At 37.9% G+C, this 18,347-nt stretch overlaps 1 protein-coding gene across 36 annotated transcripts in view; it reads right to left on the minus strand.

The window, feature by feature from the left end:
• RBFOX1 (RNA binding fox-1 homolog 1) overlaps window positions 1-18,347 on the minus strand; it is a 1,183,000-nt gene that overhangs the window by 47,151 nt on the left and 1,117,502 nt on the right. For 28 of the 36 annotated variants that reach the window (XM_036392503.2, XM_054516557.1, XM_054516564.1 and 25 more), the window contains 2 exons: window positions 16,985-17,065; window positions 72-204 (listed from right to left, as the gene is read on the minus strand). In XM_036392503.2, coding sequence (XP_036248396.1) covers window positions 72-204; window positions 16,985-17,065 — 214 coding nt within the window. The remainder of the gene's footprint in view (window positions 1-71; window positions 205-16,984; window positions 17,066-18,347) is intronic. The other 8 variants (XM_054516565.1, XM_054516560.1, XM_054516562.1 and 5 more) reach the window with 1 other exon arrangement.

The following is an 18,347-nucleotide window of genomic DNA, read 5'->3' on the forward strand; positions in this document are numbered from 1 at the left end:
GGCTGGGAACGGTGCCCAGGCTCCCGGGATCCATGCTGAGCCAGAGGTGAGGGAATTTCAGAGCTCCTTACCCGCCGTAGGCTGGGATGGGAGGAGGGGGAGCTGCTGCTCGGAACGTGTTGTACACCGTGCGACCCCGGCCTCGTAGGTGGGCACCTCTGTACGCGGCGGCTGCGGTGGCAGCAGGGTAGGGAAATCCTGGCACTGCAGGGGGAAAAAAAAACAACAAACAGGGATTAGTGAGCAGAGCCCATATTCTGGAGCAATTCCGGAGTGGTGTAAAAGCTTGCCTGTTGCTGGACGAGGGAGTCGCCAAGGAGTTTTAGCTCGTCTTTTCACACAATCTCTGCCTGCAAAGAGCGGCAGCAAAGTGGGAATTTGGATGGCAGTGCCACATTCTGCAGCAATTTGGAATTGTGATGGTGTAAAAGCTTGCCCATAGCTGGATGAGGGAGTCACCAAAGTGTTTTAGCTCGTCCTTTCACACACATCTCTGCCTGCAAAGAGCAGGCAGCAAACTGGGAATTTGGATGGCAATGCCATTGATGGCTCTGTGTTTCTCAGAGGACACTGATGAAAAGAGTGTTGACTGGTTCAGCAAACTGGGAATTTGGATGGCGATGCCATTGATGGCTCTGCGTTTCTCAGAGGACACTGATGAAATGAGTGTTGACTGGTTCAGGAGGCAGCAAACTGGAATTTGGATGGCGGTGCCATTGATGGCTCTGCGTTTCTCAGAGGACACTAATGAAAAGAGTGTTGACTGGTTCAGCCAACACTACTACCAGGAGACTCCCGAGGTCCAAGTTCAGGCTCAAATTTATATTGTCAGAGATATTTGCATCACATTATTGGATCTGTCTCCTGCAGTCAGCCCTGTTTTGAGTAGGGGTGAGACATTAGAGACCCAGGTGACCTCAAGTCATCTAAATTATCCAGTGATTTTGCCAAGTGAACAGAGCTTTGCTTTTGTTCAAGAGCTGGATTATTAACCAGCTCTTAACTGTGTAATAAATCAAAGAGGTTTTCATATATTTTCTCATTTTTTTGGGTCTGCACCATGTACATAACAGTACCTTTCAGTCCTTCAAAGGAAAGAGTTGTATATCTTAGGAACACCTCTGATACCACATAATATTCAGACCAAATAGAAATAATTTAACCTTATTACAAAGAAATTAACTCAGACATTTTTATATTTTCATTGAATCTGTGAACATTAATTACCATTCCATGTGAGACTTAAAATATTTTAATCAGAAATTGAACAGTAATACCACATTAGAGGCTTTTCTTTTGTAAATCTTCCCTCTTGATAACTTTGTAATTGAAAAAATAATAATAAAACTCCGAAACAAAAAACAAAACTTCACACTTTGCTTTCTCTGGCAGTTTTTTAAGCAGTGCTTCATTACTTCTTTTCTCCTTTGTGCATATATTGCATGTCAATGTTAGAACAGCTCTGTTGGCATCAGGTTACATCAAATCTACTTCACTGTATTTTTTTTTTTATTCAGTATGTAAATCAAGAAATTAAACAAATATGGCTTAGCAAAGCCCTAGTAAAAAGCAAGCAAATGGAAATACTCCTGTATAAAAATTTTCAAATCTTAAATATGAATTTATTTCAATCCTCATTTAGCATCAAATTTTAAAAGAAACCTTGAATTTGAAAAAAAAGAAAATGAAAAAATTCACAACTTTTAGGCCTAGCTGGCTGAACATGTGAAGGTAAATACTGTAATTATGGTGATTTCTTTATTAATGCCTTACTGCTGTGGCTTTGGGCCTTTGCTAGGTCCTTCTCTCTGACAAAAAGGTTACACAGTAATTCTGCAAAAATTTACATGCCTGTGATAGAACATAAACCAACTTTATGGCAATGCAAATAGATTAGATATGTCTTAGAAAGTGCAAATAGCATATGTTATAAGGAATATAAAAGGAATTTATAAATCCTAAAGATGAAGGTGAAGAACTTGATATTCTGTTGATAACTTTGCAAGCAACTGCATTTAAGAAGGATTAAAGGAATTGTACTAGAAAACATATCTTTTAAGGAATTTCACAACATCTGTGAAATTTGGATGCTGTAAGTATTTTTGCATATTCAACAAGGTTGAGTATTGACCAGTGTAAATAAAGCAGTGACAGAGTTATGACCTGCTGCTAGAACCATGTAACTTCTGTCCTTTTCCTTTCCAACTATACAGCCTTCTATAAAAACTAATAAATATACAGAGGAAAATGCTAATACAATAAAAAACTAACACAATATGCAGAGGAAAATGCGAAATGCAGTCTTACATAATGTTCAAAGAAATACAGACTACACTACCAACTACACTCCTTCCAGTCTAACAAGTTTTCTTTTTTTCTTCATCAAGCTTTTGCTCCTTTCCAGTTACAGGTGTTGGACTGGATGGAGAACTGATCTAATCCAGGGAAGTTATCTTTGTGTAAGAGCCATGTTCAGCTGCAGTCTGCCTGCCTGAGAAAATTCACTGCTTTCCAACTAATAGGCATTGCTAGAAGTAGGTTTCTCCAATAAACTGATTGTTAATTTGAGTCTTAAAATAAAAAATGCAACTAACTAAATAAAAAGGAAAAAACCCAACACAGCAATGCTCAGAAGAGTTTGCTTAAGTAAATAGGTGGAAATGGATTTGAGAGAACGTCCAGGAAAAATTGATATCTGAAATGGTGGACATGATAAATGATAAAGTGCAGCCTTCAGGGACACTCCTAAACTGTCAAAATCAAGAGACTTTTCACTGACCTAAATGGCAATTAGGAAAAAATAAAAAACAGTCAGACAACCTTCACTTACATCTGTAGTTTTCTAAATATTGATAGAAAGCACACTTTCACAAGAAGAACAGAAGTGATAGAGAAAATCAAGCTAACTCAAAAACCTAGCTCCAGCAATGTAGGATATGTAACACCATTGTGGGCTTGCAAGACTTGGGCTAGAAGTCCTGCCCAGAATTCTGTTGCAGTAATTAATTCTTTGTAATGAACATCTACGTTTGGCAATATTTACAACAGTTGTTCTTTTAGGGTCCTAAGCAATAATTAAAACCAGCTGGAATTGTTGGGAGACACCGAGGAAATGACTCTGTGACAGAATGAACCCCCAGCGTGGTTTGTGCTCACAAATTTTTCCTTTGAATTGTGCCATTCAACCCAGCTTTCACACAGACATATTAAGATACATATTTTGCAACAATTGAGCATTTATACTAAATTTTCTTTATTCTTCATGGCAGTCATACCTTGGAAAGAATTACAAGGAGGGTCATTGACCTCAAATCTTTGACAGTGAATGCTTTCCACAAATAAATGCCACTGGAAAAGCAGAGTGCCTCACCAACAAATGGTTCAAAACTCCCTGTTTTTTATTATTATTATTATATTTTTTATGAGAAAGAAGGCTTTCTCTTAAAAAAAAAAAAAAAACAGAAAAAGGAAGAAAATAGAGATAGCAGGGAGAGTCACTTAGTCCATAAGAGTTTACCAAATCCAAAACCTGTAAGGGAGGCTCAGGAGTCATGGGAGATGCTAAGACAAGAGAGTGATCTTTTTTTTATCATTTTCAAAGGATCTGCACTAGAAAAGATGAGTTTGAATGAGAAGCCTGAAGTAGTGCAATTGTTTCGCTATGCTTGCCTCTCTTAATAAAGTCCCAGAGCATGAAATGTCTAAAGTAAAGCAAAGCACTAAAAAACTACAGAAGCAATTAGTGGCAGGCAGAGCAGTGAGGTGTAGCTCTGTCAGGAAGAGGATCAGACATGATGGAAACTAAACATGGGACCAAGAGTGGCATTGCAAGGCCTTACAATCAGGTGAGGTCTAACAGTTGAGTTTATTCATAACAATATTCATCCCAAAAACTGATCTGGGTCCATCTGAAAAGCAGAATATCTGAAAACACATTTTCTGTTGTCAGGTAGTAATATTAGACATTGAGATTGGAGGTAAAATCATCAACAGGTTTTGTTGGCCCAGATTTGAGTTCAGAAAAAAACCCCATAATGCTCCTTCAGCCCAGCTGAGAAATTAGATGGGTAGTAGGAATATGTAATAACCACAGAATTTATTTTGCTACCAACTTTTTAATATCCTCACCCCAAAATAACCAGCAGAAGTGGCAGCATTAGAACACAACTGAAGAATGGACTTCATAAAAAGAACTTTATGAAAAGGGTTGTCCCATCAGGAAGCATTAAATGCTATTAACCAGTCCCAAAAGTAATGAAGATAGTAGCCAGGAGGGGTAGAGGTTTTAATGACTTACAGTTTGTAGGTCAACCTTCCTTAGTGCCTCAGTGCCAAGCTGCTGAAACCCAGTCAGTGAAAATGCCATTATAAGGGGGTTGAAAATGTGTTTGACTCTCAGCAGGGAAGCATCTGAGCCCACTTCTAAGCAAAAGTAGCTTAAATTCATCAAAGTAATTTGATGACTGGAATTCTTCTGATCTGAGACTGAGAAAAGGCAGATTTCTCCAAATGCATGTTGATGATAGGAGGTGATAACATGGGGTTATAAAAAGAAAGGCTTTTCTAAGGACAATACATAATCAAACATCAAGCCATAGAAAACAATTTACATTTTCATCTAATGGCCCCATCCATTCTATAGATATTCATTCTGCTATTCAAATATGAATGAGGCTACAACCACAAAACTCAGTTCCTACAGTCACTCAGCAATTTCAATTTTTCAAGTTAAAAAAATTAGAATATAAATATTATGCTGTGGAAATCCATGGCTTTGCTTAATATAATTATCCAATATCATAGAAATCATCTACTACAGCCTAAATGAAATTTTTTTAAGAACATTATGCTGGTAAGATTTCTTCTTTAAACTTGTTTGTTCTATTTTTATACTTTGGGGGATACTATTTAAAATGTATTATTACAATTAATATTGTCTACAAAGTTTTCTCTTGTTACACGTTGTAAAAGTGGAATCATTCTCACTTCAGTGAACTTCATTTTAGATCTTAAACATGAAACATGGCCAGCAAACTGCAACATTTAAGCAAATAAAAAGGCCTTTGGAATTAACAGTATTCATAGTAGTGTGTCAGCAAAATTTAGATAACTAATGATTTTATAGGAAAAGCAAATATGAGCATAAGGAAGAAAAAAATCTTTGAGTTCACAGACAAAATTTAATCAAATCTTAATTTTTCCCCAAAGATAAAATATAAGCATTTGTTTTACTAATCTTTTATTAGATGAACACGACAGGGAGGTGCACTTTGTAGGCACCATATCTCAACAAGGCCTGGGAAAACAAAGACTGAAGGAACAATGAAAAGCTTGAGTTCCCAAGAAGAGGAATATAACCTGGCAAAAAATACTTAAGGGTTATACACTGCGTATTAAAGTTTTAAAGCTTTGGGATAGATGAAAGAGCAGCAGATGCAAAAGACAACAGGGGGCAGATTTTGTATCAAAGCCATAAAAATATACAGCCACTTTAATGGGCAATTATTCTTCACATTTGTGCTGCGGTTTGAATTTGTATGAGGGTGCCATATGCCCCAAGAAAGGTGTGCCATCAAAATGGATGAGCAGATCTACCTCTCATCACTCCTAATCTCTCCTCCTCTGCACAGAGTAGCGGGTCATCTGCCACCAAGAGTTTGCAAATGTTTTATGGGGAAGAATTTTAATGCTCCGTCGTGTCGGAATCGGTTTGTCGCTAATTTACTGCGGCATAGTTTAACTGCTGGAGAGACAGGGAGACACATTTACATCATTGCCATAGTTCAGGAGGATCCCCGTTGAGGAAACACAATAAATTAAAAACAAAGAGATATAATGGGTAGCATGCTGAGAAAGGCTAAGCAGAATAATCTATATGATATTATCTGAGATTTCAGGAATGGAATCAGCAGTTTATCCCAATGTGTGCTGTGTTCTCCCTTCTCTGTAATAGTAATAAGTATTATTAAGTGGCATTCTTTGAATGAATTACAAACACTGGGCTAAAGAGGATTTGTGCATTTAAATACACAGACCAAAGCACACTGCAAGCAAAATGTAAGCTCTGTTAATACAGATTTTAACATGAAAAGGCATTTAAATTATATATAAATATACGTACATACACACACTTCAAATTCACGGTAAAAAAAAATTCTTTAGAAAGTTCACAGTGTTTAAAATTACAGGCTGAAAATACATTTCTTCTCCTGTCACTGTTTTGAGATGATTTTTCCTAGGATCTAGTTGTGAATTAACTGCATTCAAAGCAAATTTCCCATACACATCAAACACAGTCACAACTGGTCACTTCTATTTGTTTCTTTCACAAGCTATTTATTTTTTGAACCATACTTGAAATTATAGACCAATTATTTCCTTACCATTGCAAAAAAAAATGCATGCCAGTATTATGCACTGTTGTTTAGGAATGAATAAATCTGTATTTTGGAGAAACCCCTACTTATAGGACATTCTCATTTGAAATGCATTAAAAAGGAAAACAAAAATCTCTAATTAATGTACAAGTCTAATCACCATTCTCCACATGGAAGAGTAATTTTTCACTGTTCATTTGCTCAGTGTAATCTCAAAACTGACATAACAGAAAAGCAATGGCCTATAAATCTGCTCTCATTTGTTTCTTTAATATTCATATTCCATTGAACTACAGCTGCTTGTTGCTGCAGTCTATTACAACATGCAAAACTGTCGATAAAAATATTATGAAAGGCAAGATGTGTTTCTTCATGGCTCTGTGTGCCATTTATTTGGAAAAAAATAACAACAAATGACTCATGGATTGTCCCTTAGTTTGCTGCACGCTGGGCGATTAGTGATTAATTACCTTGCTGCAAATTGACATGGCACAAGGAAATTGACACAGCTCTGATTAATTAACTTTTTTATGCAAGACAGTTACTTACAAAACACTGCACACTGTAATTGAATCCCTTTACACAACACTACTGCATTAAGTTTCCTGTCAAATCCAAATTAGCACCAAATTTCACATAAATGTGGTGAAACTTTTTACTCTGAGGTACATGTAAATATTTCTAGAAAGGGGGCAGACAACTGCTTTAAAACACTGTTTTCAAATATTTCAGCCTCAGACATGGGAAGAATCAGATTTTTAGAATTTTCCATACCAAACTACAATCAAATGCACACAAACAAAACCATAAACTAAATATTTCAGTAAAAAGCAACCTATTTATTCCTATGTTAAATTATAGGAAGATGCTTAACTGTTTGAACAAAATTTCATCTGCTCATCTTATTGTTTTCAGATCTAATTCATCTATTATTTCAATAACTTTGATACATTGACTTCCTTGTAATTATTTTAAGTCTAGGTGGAGGTGGTGTTCTTTTTGTTTCACCTCTTCTCATGTACCAATAAACAATGCACTGTTGGTTTCTCTGGAAATGGCTACCAGGACATGCCATTAATTTATAACCCTCTGTGCCAAACCTTGATGCCCAAGCCTGGAAACTCTCTCATCTTCCTGCCTGAGCTTTTTCCACCTGAGGGTGGCTGGTGATTGGCATAGCTGCCCAGAGGGGCGGCAGGATCTCCATCCTTGGAGATGTTCCCAAGCTGTTGGAGCCTGGTCCTGGAGAGCCTCCCCAGGCTTTGCTGCTGGAGCAGGGGTGGAGAATTTGTTCTCCAGGGTTCCCTCCAACCTCAGCCACTCAGAATTGGCCATTTGGTGGTTTTGTGGTTATCAGAAATTCCCCTACACCTCACCCTTCTTTAACTGGATTGCATATGCAGCCACCTGACATCACCCTAAGACATCAAGGGGTTTCTAAGAACAAGCAGAAGAAAATTGAGGACATGAAGAGATACAAAAAACCAGGTAAGATGACTGAGAACTCTTTTTGTAAAGCTATGTAATGACACCAACCTACACCTCTGAGTTTAAAAAAAAGCTATAACTGGTGGTGAAATTACTTATGATGTACTTAAAATCAAAATGAGTACTGCATAGCTGAAATTACAAAGAGTTGAGGTACAAAGAGCAGTTGGCTTTTCACAAAGGAAACAACTAAAACAGATGGAAAAGATCAGGAAGTAAAAAAGCACCCGGGCCATAAAGGGAAAGAAACAGTAGAGATCAGAGAAGAAATGTTTGATCTTAAATTAAAGAACAATCTTCAAATATAGATGATCAAAGTGATCAATATCTTGTCTGGTGTTCCCAGTTATTGGACAGCTCTAAGTTTCAAGGAAATGGAAGAAATCCCCTGTGACTAACAAAGCACCACTTCCAAGACAAAGGAAAAAGGCCATGGTTGTGGAAAGCTGGATGAAGAGTAGCACTGCCATAAAGAGATGATGAAATTTAGTAATTTGAATGTTTATGAAAGTCAATTATATAGTGACAAGAAATACTGTTTAGATGACACAAGGATTCCTAAAGCTCAAAAGAATTATTAAACTGTAAAAAGAACACTGTCAGAATGCATTGGGAACAATTTAGGCAGAAAGTAACAGAGGAAAAACCCAGCTGTTAACCTAATCCTAACCATACAGGAAAAATTGTCAAAACAAAGAATTGCACCTGCAAAGTCATCCTGATACTAAAAATGTTAATTCCTAAAAAGCACTTCTTATCTGTGAAATTCAGGTTGAATTTTGCTGTACACAGCACAGTTCCAAGAGCCACAATTCAATAACAACCATCACAAAATAGAGTGACACTAAGGTGTGCCTTTATTTGAAATCAAATCTTACAGACTAAGCTGAAAAGCACAAAATTAAGAGTTTGCTGTCTGACAGACAGGATGATTTGAGATGTACCACAGCCAACACTGTGGGTCTGGTACTAAAAATGAGTGACACCAGCAGAGAGGATGCAGAGCCAGGGAAGGCGGCACCCAGGACTGTGCTCAAAGGGCTCTGATGTACAATTGCATCACAGAACACAATGCAAGATAATAAATACTGAATGTAATTCTCACTATGTAAACCAAATGTACACAGTAAAGGTAATTACTATGTGTAATTCTCACTATTTAGCTGCATTCTGAGAAGAGGAAGTCCAAGCAGTCCTCTTGCCCTAAATCACAGGATGGACACCAGTGCTGCCAGAGGCCAAGTGCAGTGTGTCCACCAACAGCAGAGCACCAAGGGAAGGCACCTGAGCTCCCAACTGTCCTTGGGCACACACAGTTTTTCTTATTTGAACTAAAAGACAGAGATATGTTCCACAATTTGCTATCTTTCCAGCTATCGCCCACTACCCACATGTAGGGTTGTGTATAAGTGGGAAAAAAGTCAGTGATGCAATTCAGGACGTGTCTCTCTTTCCAAAATTCCCAAGCCTGCTAGTTCAGAGACACTGCTCCAGCACAAAACAGACCAACACAAGAACAAGGGTAAACAGCAAGGCCCTGAAAAATTCATTTTTTGGGAGTGAATCGAAAGCCACGTTTACAGGTTTTGGACACACACAATGTATTTTAGTGATGACTTATAAACAAGTAATCATTTAAAATATGAATAGACAGGAGGTAAAATGAGAGTTATCCTGAAAATTGTTGCAGAAAGACAATGTATACTGATACAGAACACCAAAAATGCTGTAGGAAGAATTTCAGGCAACACTGCCAAAAAAATTTTGAAAATTATAAAAAAATCCAAAAAAAAATCACTCCAAAACAAACACCAAAGCCAACCAACCAAAAAGCCACAAAAAAAACCCCAAAGAGGTTCACTTTACAGTTAAAAACAGGATAATACTTAAGAATGTAATGCTATGCATATGTAATGCTATACAGTTTTACTAATTTTTTTTAAATTTTGTAATATCTTTATCTTACTTGAAAGTCAGTGGTGTTGTCCTGTGTCATAGCAAAGCCCAACACAGTGGGACAGAACAGAGCATAAAAACCTTCTCAAGACTTTTCAACATGGGATGACACCAACATTTCGCTACACTTCTGTACACCAGGGAGGGAATTATGGAAAGCCACTCCCTTCCTACTTACTGTTGGTATCTTCTTTATTTAAGCTTTCACTTAAACCCACTGCATTCAACACACAAAAGGGAAGGGCAATTGGCACATTTTTCCTGGTTACTACTGGGTGATTCTCTTCATAAATAAAGGCAATTAATTCAGGAAGCAAATCAAAAGATAGTTTGACCCCTCAATGTTCAATAATAAGGTTTTTATAGCCTGGAAATCATATTGCTCCTCTCAGATATTTGCACATTTCCCTTTGGCAGGATTTTTGTGCCCTCAGTCAGGAACTGCAGCCCTGCAATGGTTAATTTGGTTAATTAATGGCCCAATCACAGCCTCCTTTGCAGGGTGCTCTACCTGTTTCCTCTGAAGCAATAAGCAGACAAAACCACCAAGGTGTAGATACAATGCACTGATATATATTTCACTGGTGATGAACTGACTTCCCATCCCAATTTAGCTCAAGAGAAAACAGACCAATTAAAAATTTAGTTTGCAGAACCTTTCTACATTCAATTCAGAAATACTGAAGCGCTGGCAAATTATACCACATGAATACTCATTTTTTAAACAGCTCCTGACCCATATTCTAATTCAAAACAGCAAGCCTGCCAAACAGTTAAATGAAGAAAAACTACAACAATAAAATCAGAGCAAATGAATCACTGATGTCATTGCAATATCTGTCTGTTCAGATTTAATGAGGTCAGTCGTGACTGACACATAAAACCCAGAGAAGGATACACCCAGTGCCAGCAGCATCTACCCTTGAGCTGCTTGGAGTGGCAGCAAACTGCCATCATTACAGTATAATTTTCAGGTAATTGCAGGTGTGCAACAGATTAAACATCACAAAATCAACAGAATCAAGGTTTCCAAACCAAATACTTCCACTAATGATTTGGCTCAGAAGCGCACTTTGAATCACGTTTTGGAAATTTCTGTTTTCCCTGTGTCATTTTCTTGGTACTGAAAATAGCCCAGAACATAATAGAAATGTCAAAGGTCTTCCTTTGATCCATTAGTAACACCACAGGAAAATCAAACCTGGAATGTCTTCACTGAAACAAGCAAGATGAAAATAGTTCCATACAGAATTTTTTAGGTGGTTTACTAATATTCCTAAGCCAAGTAACCTATTTCTAAAAGCAAGGACATACCACATAGACAAGCTTGACTTAATTTTCATTTCTGTAGGAATGAGTCCTCAAACACACTAAATCCTACGGCTGGATGTGCTCTTTCTAAACATAAAATGTATATTTATGATTTTCCCTGTTTATTGTATAAGCAAGACCCTGAACCATCCTCAATCTATGAATTAATACAAAACACCCACAGGAAAAAACAATCTTTTTAAAACTAGGACATATGTCTGCTATATATAAGTGTTTCAATATAGAAAAAAAATCCCACATCATGTAATTAATACTTTATGCTTGTTCCATAGATTTTCCTTCTCTCCTATCCCACAATGCACAGAATAGTAGGAATATTGGGTTAATTTGGGGACACTTCTAATATCTGCTCTGACAGAACGAAATGTGTTTTCCTTGCTTTAAAAAAAACCCCAAAACTTTAGCATTTAAAATAGTTCCTGTCAAAAATATTACAGGACCAAAGGTTTCCAGGGAATTTTCCAAAAGAACTGCCTTCCCACCTTTCAAAAACATCTCATCTTTGCCTTGTTGTTTCCTGGTGGCTCATAAGCTAAAATCCCAGGGCAAGATAGTTTATTGTTTTAATATCTGTCTGATGCAAAGCAAAAGGATTCTCTGGTGAGTGCTTATCTGTCATATGTACTTCTGTGAAAGGAATATCAAGATAAATAAGATGTTCTAGGGCATATCATGGGATTATGAGCTTGGCACTCACTGAATTCTGTTTAAAAATAGTTGAAACAATAAATAAAAAAGACCCCCATCTACACTGATATTTTGAGGATGTGAGCTTGAAGAACACTGGGTTTTAAATATTTTCATTATAGGGGATTTATGCTATTTTATTATGAATAGAAAATGAACACTCAAGTTCATAAATGGGACAAACAAGATGAGAGGAAATCATATTCATAATTTAAACAGTTAAAACAATAAAATTCCATTCTTATAGTACAATGGACTGTGAACTTACTTAGTATTAATTAAACTCAGTGTAATGGCATTTTCTATATTGAAATGAATAATCAGTGATCTGGAAATTCATTTAGACCATTAGGTTAATTACAGAAACTGATGGAAGTTTTATCAGACAATTACAATTAAAGAACACGAACAATGTGGGACAGATTTATAAGCATTTGTACCACCTCAATCATTTTTGCTGAATTCCACCACCACTTCTTCCAAAACTGTAATCAATATATCAATTAAAAAATGGGCCATCAACTTCATTTGCCCTTGAGTATGATAAAATAAAACAAATTAATATCGAATTTTGCATTTTCATATTTTTCTTCTTTTAATTCTATCACTTAACTGCAGTGTGAAAGATTTATTTAGGAGCTGATAAGCAGGCTTACTGAAGATGAACCAGCTCTAACATTTAGGAAATCTAAGCCAAAATTGACTTCAGTTTAAAATGTACTCATTGAAGTCAAGGCAAAATTCACTTTTATGGGCATGCTACACATTTGGGAAATAGAGATGTTCATCTGCACATCATTCTGAACAAAAGCATGGAGAAACTTAAAATATTTTACCATACATGTGAGCTACCCATGCAGCTAATAGTGAGCTATCCCTTCAATGTATGGTCAGAAAAATTCACTAGTAGATACACTCGAGCATCTTAATGCTTACTTGGAGCTAAAGTAAAATCTAAAAGTTTCAGAGATCAAAGTGCTGATTTAGAGAGTAAAAAATATTTAGCTGCCTTTGAACTTCCCCTTAAATTTTAAATCCCATCTCTTCCCATTGCCCTCCACAGGGCCTGGGTAGGCACAGCTGGACAATGCTGAGGGATGGGAGGCACAGCTGGAGGGGGGGGGGCACAGCTGGATGCTGCTCCCTCACCACACCAGCGAGGGCTGGGTGAGCCCAGGAGCGCTGGGAGCCAGTCCAGAGCAGGAGGATTTCTACTGGAAATGTGTCTCCTCTTCCATGCCCTGCCACCAAGGACAGGGAAATTACTGGGGGACAGAGCCAGGCACACACTGGGAAGAAAAGGGAAAACAAACATGATTTTCAACCAGAGAGGTTTCCACTGCCAGGACGTTGAGTCTTGGAACAGATGACCTCCTGAAATTGTGCAATCCCCATCCTTAGAGGTGTTCTGGTGCAAGCAGGTTCTTCCAGCCTGAATAACTTGACAATTCTACAACTTCACATCTTCCATCTCACCCATGCTTTGGCTCTCATGAGCTCCCACTTAATTCACATTTCCAGGCACTTCTATATTATGGAAAAATTGGGGAAAATACGCATAAAACAGTTTTTAAAAGTTCTCGCATAAATTCAGATTTGTATTTTTGCCTTTCTGATCCATACATACCCAGCTGTGTTACTGTCCTTGGCAGAACAGTGATACAGACATTCAGGGACAGAATTTTTTTTTTCTTCTTTTGAATCTTCCTTTTTGTCCAGCAGGGTCTTAATTTTCTCATGGATCTTACTAACGTGTGGCTTCAATTTGGAAAAGATCCAAAACTATCCTTGACACATTTCTTATTTACCAGTAGATACAAATCTCTTCAGGATTTTAAAATTCCTTGTGGAAGTAACTATTCTAAAGAAGTGAGGGCAAAAAGAGACTGTCAGTCATGAGCAGCCAAACTGTTTCATTTACTTTCAGGGAGATATCCTGGGCCTCTAGGAAGATTCCAGTGAGCGCTGACTCACTGGGATTTGGTGAACTCCAATCATTCCTGGCTGGATAGAACTCCTTTCAATACTTGTCTGCATCCTGCATTATGGCAATGATGAAGGATTTAATTGAAATCTGTTCTATCAGTTCTGCCCTGGAGATGCCAAAACTGAAATCTCTTCTATCAGTTCTGCCCTGGAGATGCCAGTCCTGTGGGAATCTACAGCAAACAAGGTTTTCTGCCTGGATTTCCTGCCCGTGGTTGTCACAGGACCTGCCCAATCCAGGACAGGAGCACATTTGCATGCTGAAACTCTGCTTTCTACATAAAAAATTGTCTATTCCAACAATAGGTGTGCAAATGAAAAACTGATCCAGGTCCCATCTTCTCCTTCAGCATAAGAGAACAGATGAGGCATGAGAGACTATTGCTGCTGATTTGTTCCACTGCTTGCAGAAGAAACAGCTCATTTCTTTCTGTATTACGTGAAGGGCCAGAAGTGATGGAAGGAAGCAGAGCCATGTTTCCATCTCCTGGCATATGCAGAGGTGTAACTAATCATTGTGCTGGGAAATGTATGGTGCGATACACATAAAATATATCCTGGAGAAATAAAATATCAGAAGGGAAAGAGCAGCTCCAAAAATTGCAGCCTGCTTTCTGGAGAGCCAGTGGGTAAAAGTGCTCACAGCCATCAGGGGCTGCCAGTGGCCAGTACAATTACAAACCAAGAAGCTCAGGGTGAAACCAAGCTAGCCAAATTAAGAAAAATACATCGTACAGCCATGTTCCAGCCCTTCATGCCTTATAACTCAGGAGCAAAAGATGAACAGTCAAGTTAGACAACATTTAGAAAAATGGGGACTATCCTCTTCCAAATATCTGAAAACTCCTAAGTGCCATTAGCACTCTGTGAAATTGAAGTATCTTAGATGGCTTTTGAAAAATCCCAGCAGACTCTTTTCCTTCTGTTAAAACAATTACAAATTGAAAACCTCTTAATTCTTGCATTGTAAGCGGTTGTAAAATATCACAGTTACAATATCAGCAGTAACAGAATAAACGATTAACAAATTATTCAAAAAGGAAGGCTGAAATATTGTTGTCTACATGGAATGATAATGGCACAAGTATTCATCTCCTAGACACTAATGTTGACTTATCAGTTATAATTTCAATATTACAAATGCGCACTAAAATGGAATATAGAAGATCCTTAAACTAATAAAAGAAATGAGACGAAAGTCAACCTTCATTTCTATTCACTATTTCTAGTGGAATTTCCTATAGAAATGAAGCTATTTTACATCTTTATTGAAAGTTTTGTAATAAGGAGGAATAAAAACCTAATTACAATACGTAGTAATTGTAGTAATTTTGTGTTATTAGGAGTTGTGACCCTGTAGGGGAAACTGCATTTTGGCAAGAGGAAATTCTATACATAATAAAGGAAAAATCACGAGTTGCCAACACACAGATTCAACAGAAGTGTAATCATTTCTACTGCAAGGGCTACCAGCAATGCCTGCTATGAAACTGTGTATTACACATTGCCCAGTGGGAGACAGATAGGCAAAGCTTGTTTATTTATGTATTTGGCATAATTGAAAACAAACAGGTGCTTGTTAGGATATCGTTATTCAAGGAGCACCACTGCAAAATAAGATTTTCCAACAGGACTGACTCAGGAGACACAAAGGAAACAGTGAACTCCAGAGCTCAGCCTGCTCACAGGGTCCCTTTTGGGAGTCAATATTAGTGGAAATATCATCTGACGGAAACAAGAATCCCAGCAATAAAATTCCTGGGGTACAACTCAGTGAGACAATAGGAGCAACAGGGTAAACTTAGGAAAAGCTTTCAAAGAAGCCCAATTTTCAGAAAATTATAACAACACTGACCCCTCTTCTCCAAAAGAAGCTCCTAATAGTGAAATTAGAGAAAAGTTGGGATCATTTTCCAGGAAAACTATTGTCAGTCAAAAAGGAGGAGTGCACTAAAAATTTCCAAAAGGGAGCATTAATTTAAACTAAGTAAGTATTTCATATCTCTGTGTTACTATATAAGAAGTAAAAAATCCCCACTGCTAGAGAAAGGTGACATATTAGAAAATATTCTTGGAGCACCTGGAAGAAAATGCAGACTTAACTAACATTTTAATTTGCAATTGAAAACACTTGATGCATTTGGTTAATTCACTGTGCATTTGTAGGCTCCAGACTCCTCATTTAAAGGGGGTCCCATATGAATCCTGGAAAAGCAGCAGCTCCAGGGATGCCACTGATAATGTTTGACATAAAAGAATTATATGACTGTAGAGATGATCACTATGGAACTCTTTTGTCCTAATTCCTGGATTTAATATTAAAAAATAATTATTTTAGCAGTCTAGATAAGCTCTAAGGGAGTAGAATTGCATTCTGGATTGAATGCAATCTTCATAAAGAGCATGTCTGATAATGCTGTTATATCAGACCATGTGTTTTCTTTACAACGAACACAGAGCCAGGGCTGCTGCAAGCTCCTGCATTCAGCTCCGGGTTTTTCACCCCACTAGAGGCCAGAATGAGAATCAGTGGTACCACCAATCCAGTCTGAAACACTCCCAAAAAAGGGTTTCTGCTCACAATTTCAGAGGACACATCTCTACTCCAAAGTTTTGTACAGAAAAATGGCTGAGGGCTGCATCCATCATGTCAGCTTGTATCTGTTCTTTATACTAGGGCAGCTTTTTATGCCTCAAAATACCCCCTTTCATACAGACTGTTCCTTTTGGAAAAAAAGACTTCATATCTAATTCCTGACCCAATCAAATGGTGGCACGGTAACAGATGTTTTGTGTATTAAATCACAGTTGTGAGCAGGACAGAAGAAACACAACATCTTCCCCACAAAATGCAGCGCACATAACAGTACTGGATTGCAAAAACTGTCACTGTTATTGTAGAACTTTTGACCATTTCTATACAATATTGCAATATAGGCATTTTTTTCCTTTTTTTTTTAAATACAATAGACTTTGAGAATAAAGATGCAACTAAAAACACTGAATTATCTGCTGACATGACTTACATATGTTTATAAACACCACATTTACCTTAGCAAGAGCTGTTGGGAAAGTTGACATTTTTAGGGGGCTTAATTCACATTGATGTGCTTTTGTCACAAAAACAGAACAAGAAACGAGCCGTAACACTGGCTTACTTGTGGATGTGTATACTAGTGAACTGGGGGCACTGTACACGGGAGATCCCTCCTGGTTTGCCTGGCACAGCAGCACCCTGCCTACAAGAAAGAGAGAGAGAGTGGTATCTGGTTTTGGAACACTTCAACTGAACCTCAGTTTTTCATGCCAGAACACAAATCAAGTCACAACCGGAATGGCGCACTCAAACTGAACTGGGGGCGCTTTTTGCGCTTTTTTTCTTAAAAAAATAAAATAAAAATAAAAAAATAAAAAAAAGCTTTCTTTTCTTTTTTTCTGCTTTGATTTCAAAGCAGCAAGAGCCCAAACAACCCCAGTTTGACATTGTTGGAAAAGCAGAACACAGACATGCCCCCAACGCCAAGGCCGCCGTTATCCTGCGGGGACCACGAGCGTCGCTGGCTGCTCCCTGTCCCTGTCACCCTGCTTCTCCCAAAACGGCTGCCCCAACCCACCCTGCCCACCCTGCCTCCTCAGCCCCTGGCTGGAATGGGCCTCCTGGAGCCAGCACAGCAGGAAAATCACCTGCAGCATTCCCAGCACGGACACCAGGCCAGGCAGGACCTGGGCTCCAACGCTCCCATTGTCACGGAGTGATCGCTGACACATCTGAGTTCAGCAGGGTTTGCTCAGAGGAATGCACAAATTTATTTGTGAAAATATATTACTTTCCAGTAAATAATCTGGGTTCAGGATTAAGAACAAAACCAGATAAAACATTTTTTTTTCCCCAAGGAATAAAAAGAAAAAACAATAACAAAATCCATTTAAACCAACACTTTTGAAATGCTCATTTTGAACAAATTACACAAGTTTAAAGTTATTCCCTTTTTTCTTTTAAATGAACTTAAATAAAACATGACAGGTTTTCTTCAAATTGTATTTTAACACACTTAGCTGAATACAGATTGAACATTGCACTTTCAAACTAGGAAAGAAACTTCTCCACTTCTGGAGTACAGTCCACCAGGAAGAGTGGGATATGAGACATCTGGTTTTGCAGATATATGTGCATATATCTGTATACACACACACAGGGTTTTATACACACATACACTGACATGCCTCAAGCTGTCAGGATTTGTGAATCACACAATTCAAACCCATCAAATCTTTCTGCAGATTTGTGAAACTTTAGACATTGTGCACTGACATGCAATGGAATTGCACTGAGTCCAATGTGTTTGGAAGGACAGGATTAAGTACAAATGGTAGGCACATTTTCCACAGCATTACAGGAGCAATCCTCAACTTCCATTCACTGGGCTAGAGTTCTCTCAAAATATATTTAAAAAAATTTCTGTCATTAACCAGTTCTTTGTTTGTTGCTTGCAGCTGTCACTTGAAGGAGAAATACTGGAA

Source organism: Molothrus ater, chromosome 16 (genome assembly GCF_012460135.2).
Source record: "Molothrus ater isolate BHLD 08-10-18 breed brown headed cowbird chromosome 16, BPBGC_Mater_1.1, whole genome shotgun sequence".
Taxonomy (NCBI): domain Eukaryota; kingdom Metazoa; phylum Chordata; class Aves; order Passeriformes; family Icteridae; genus Molothrus; species Molothrus ater.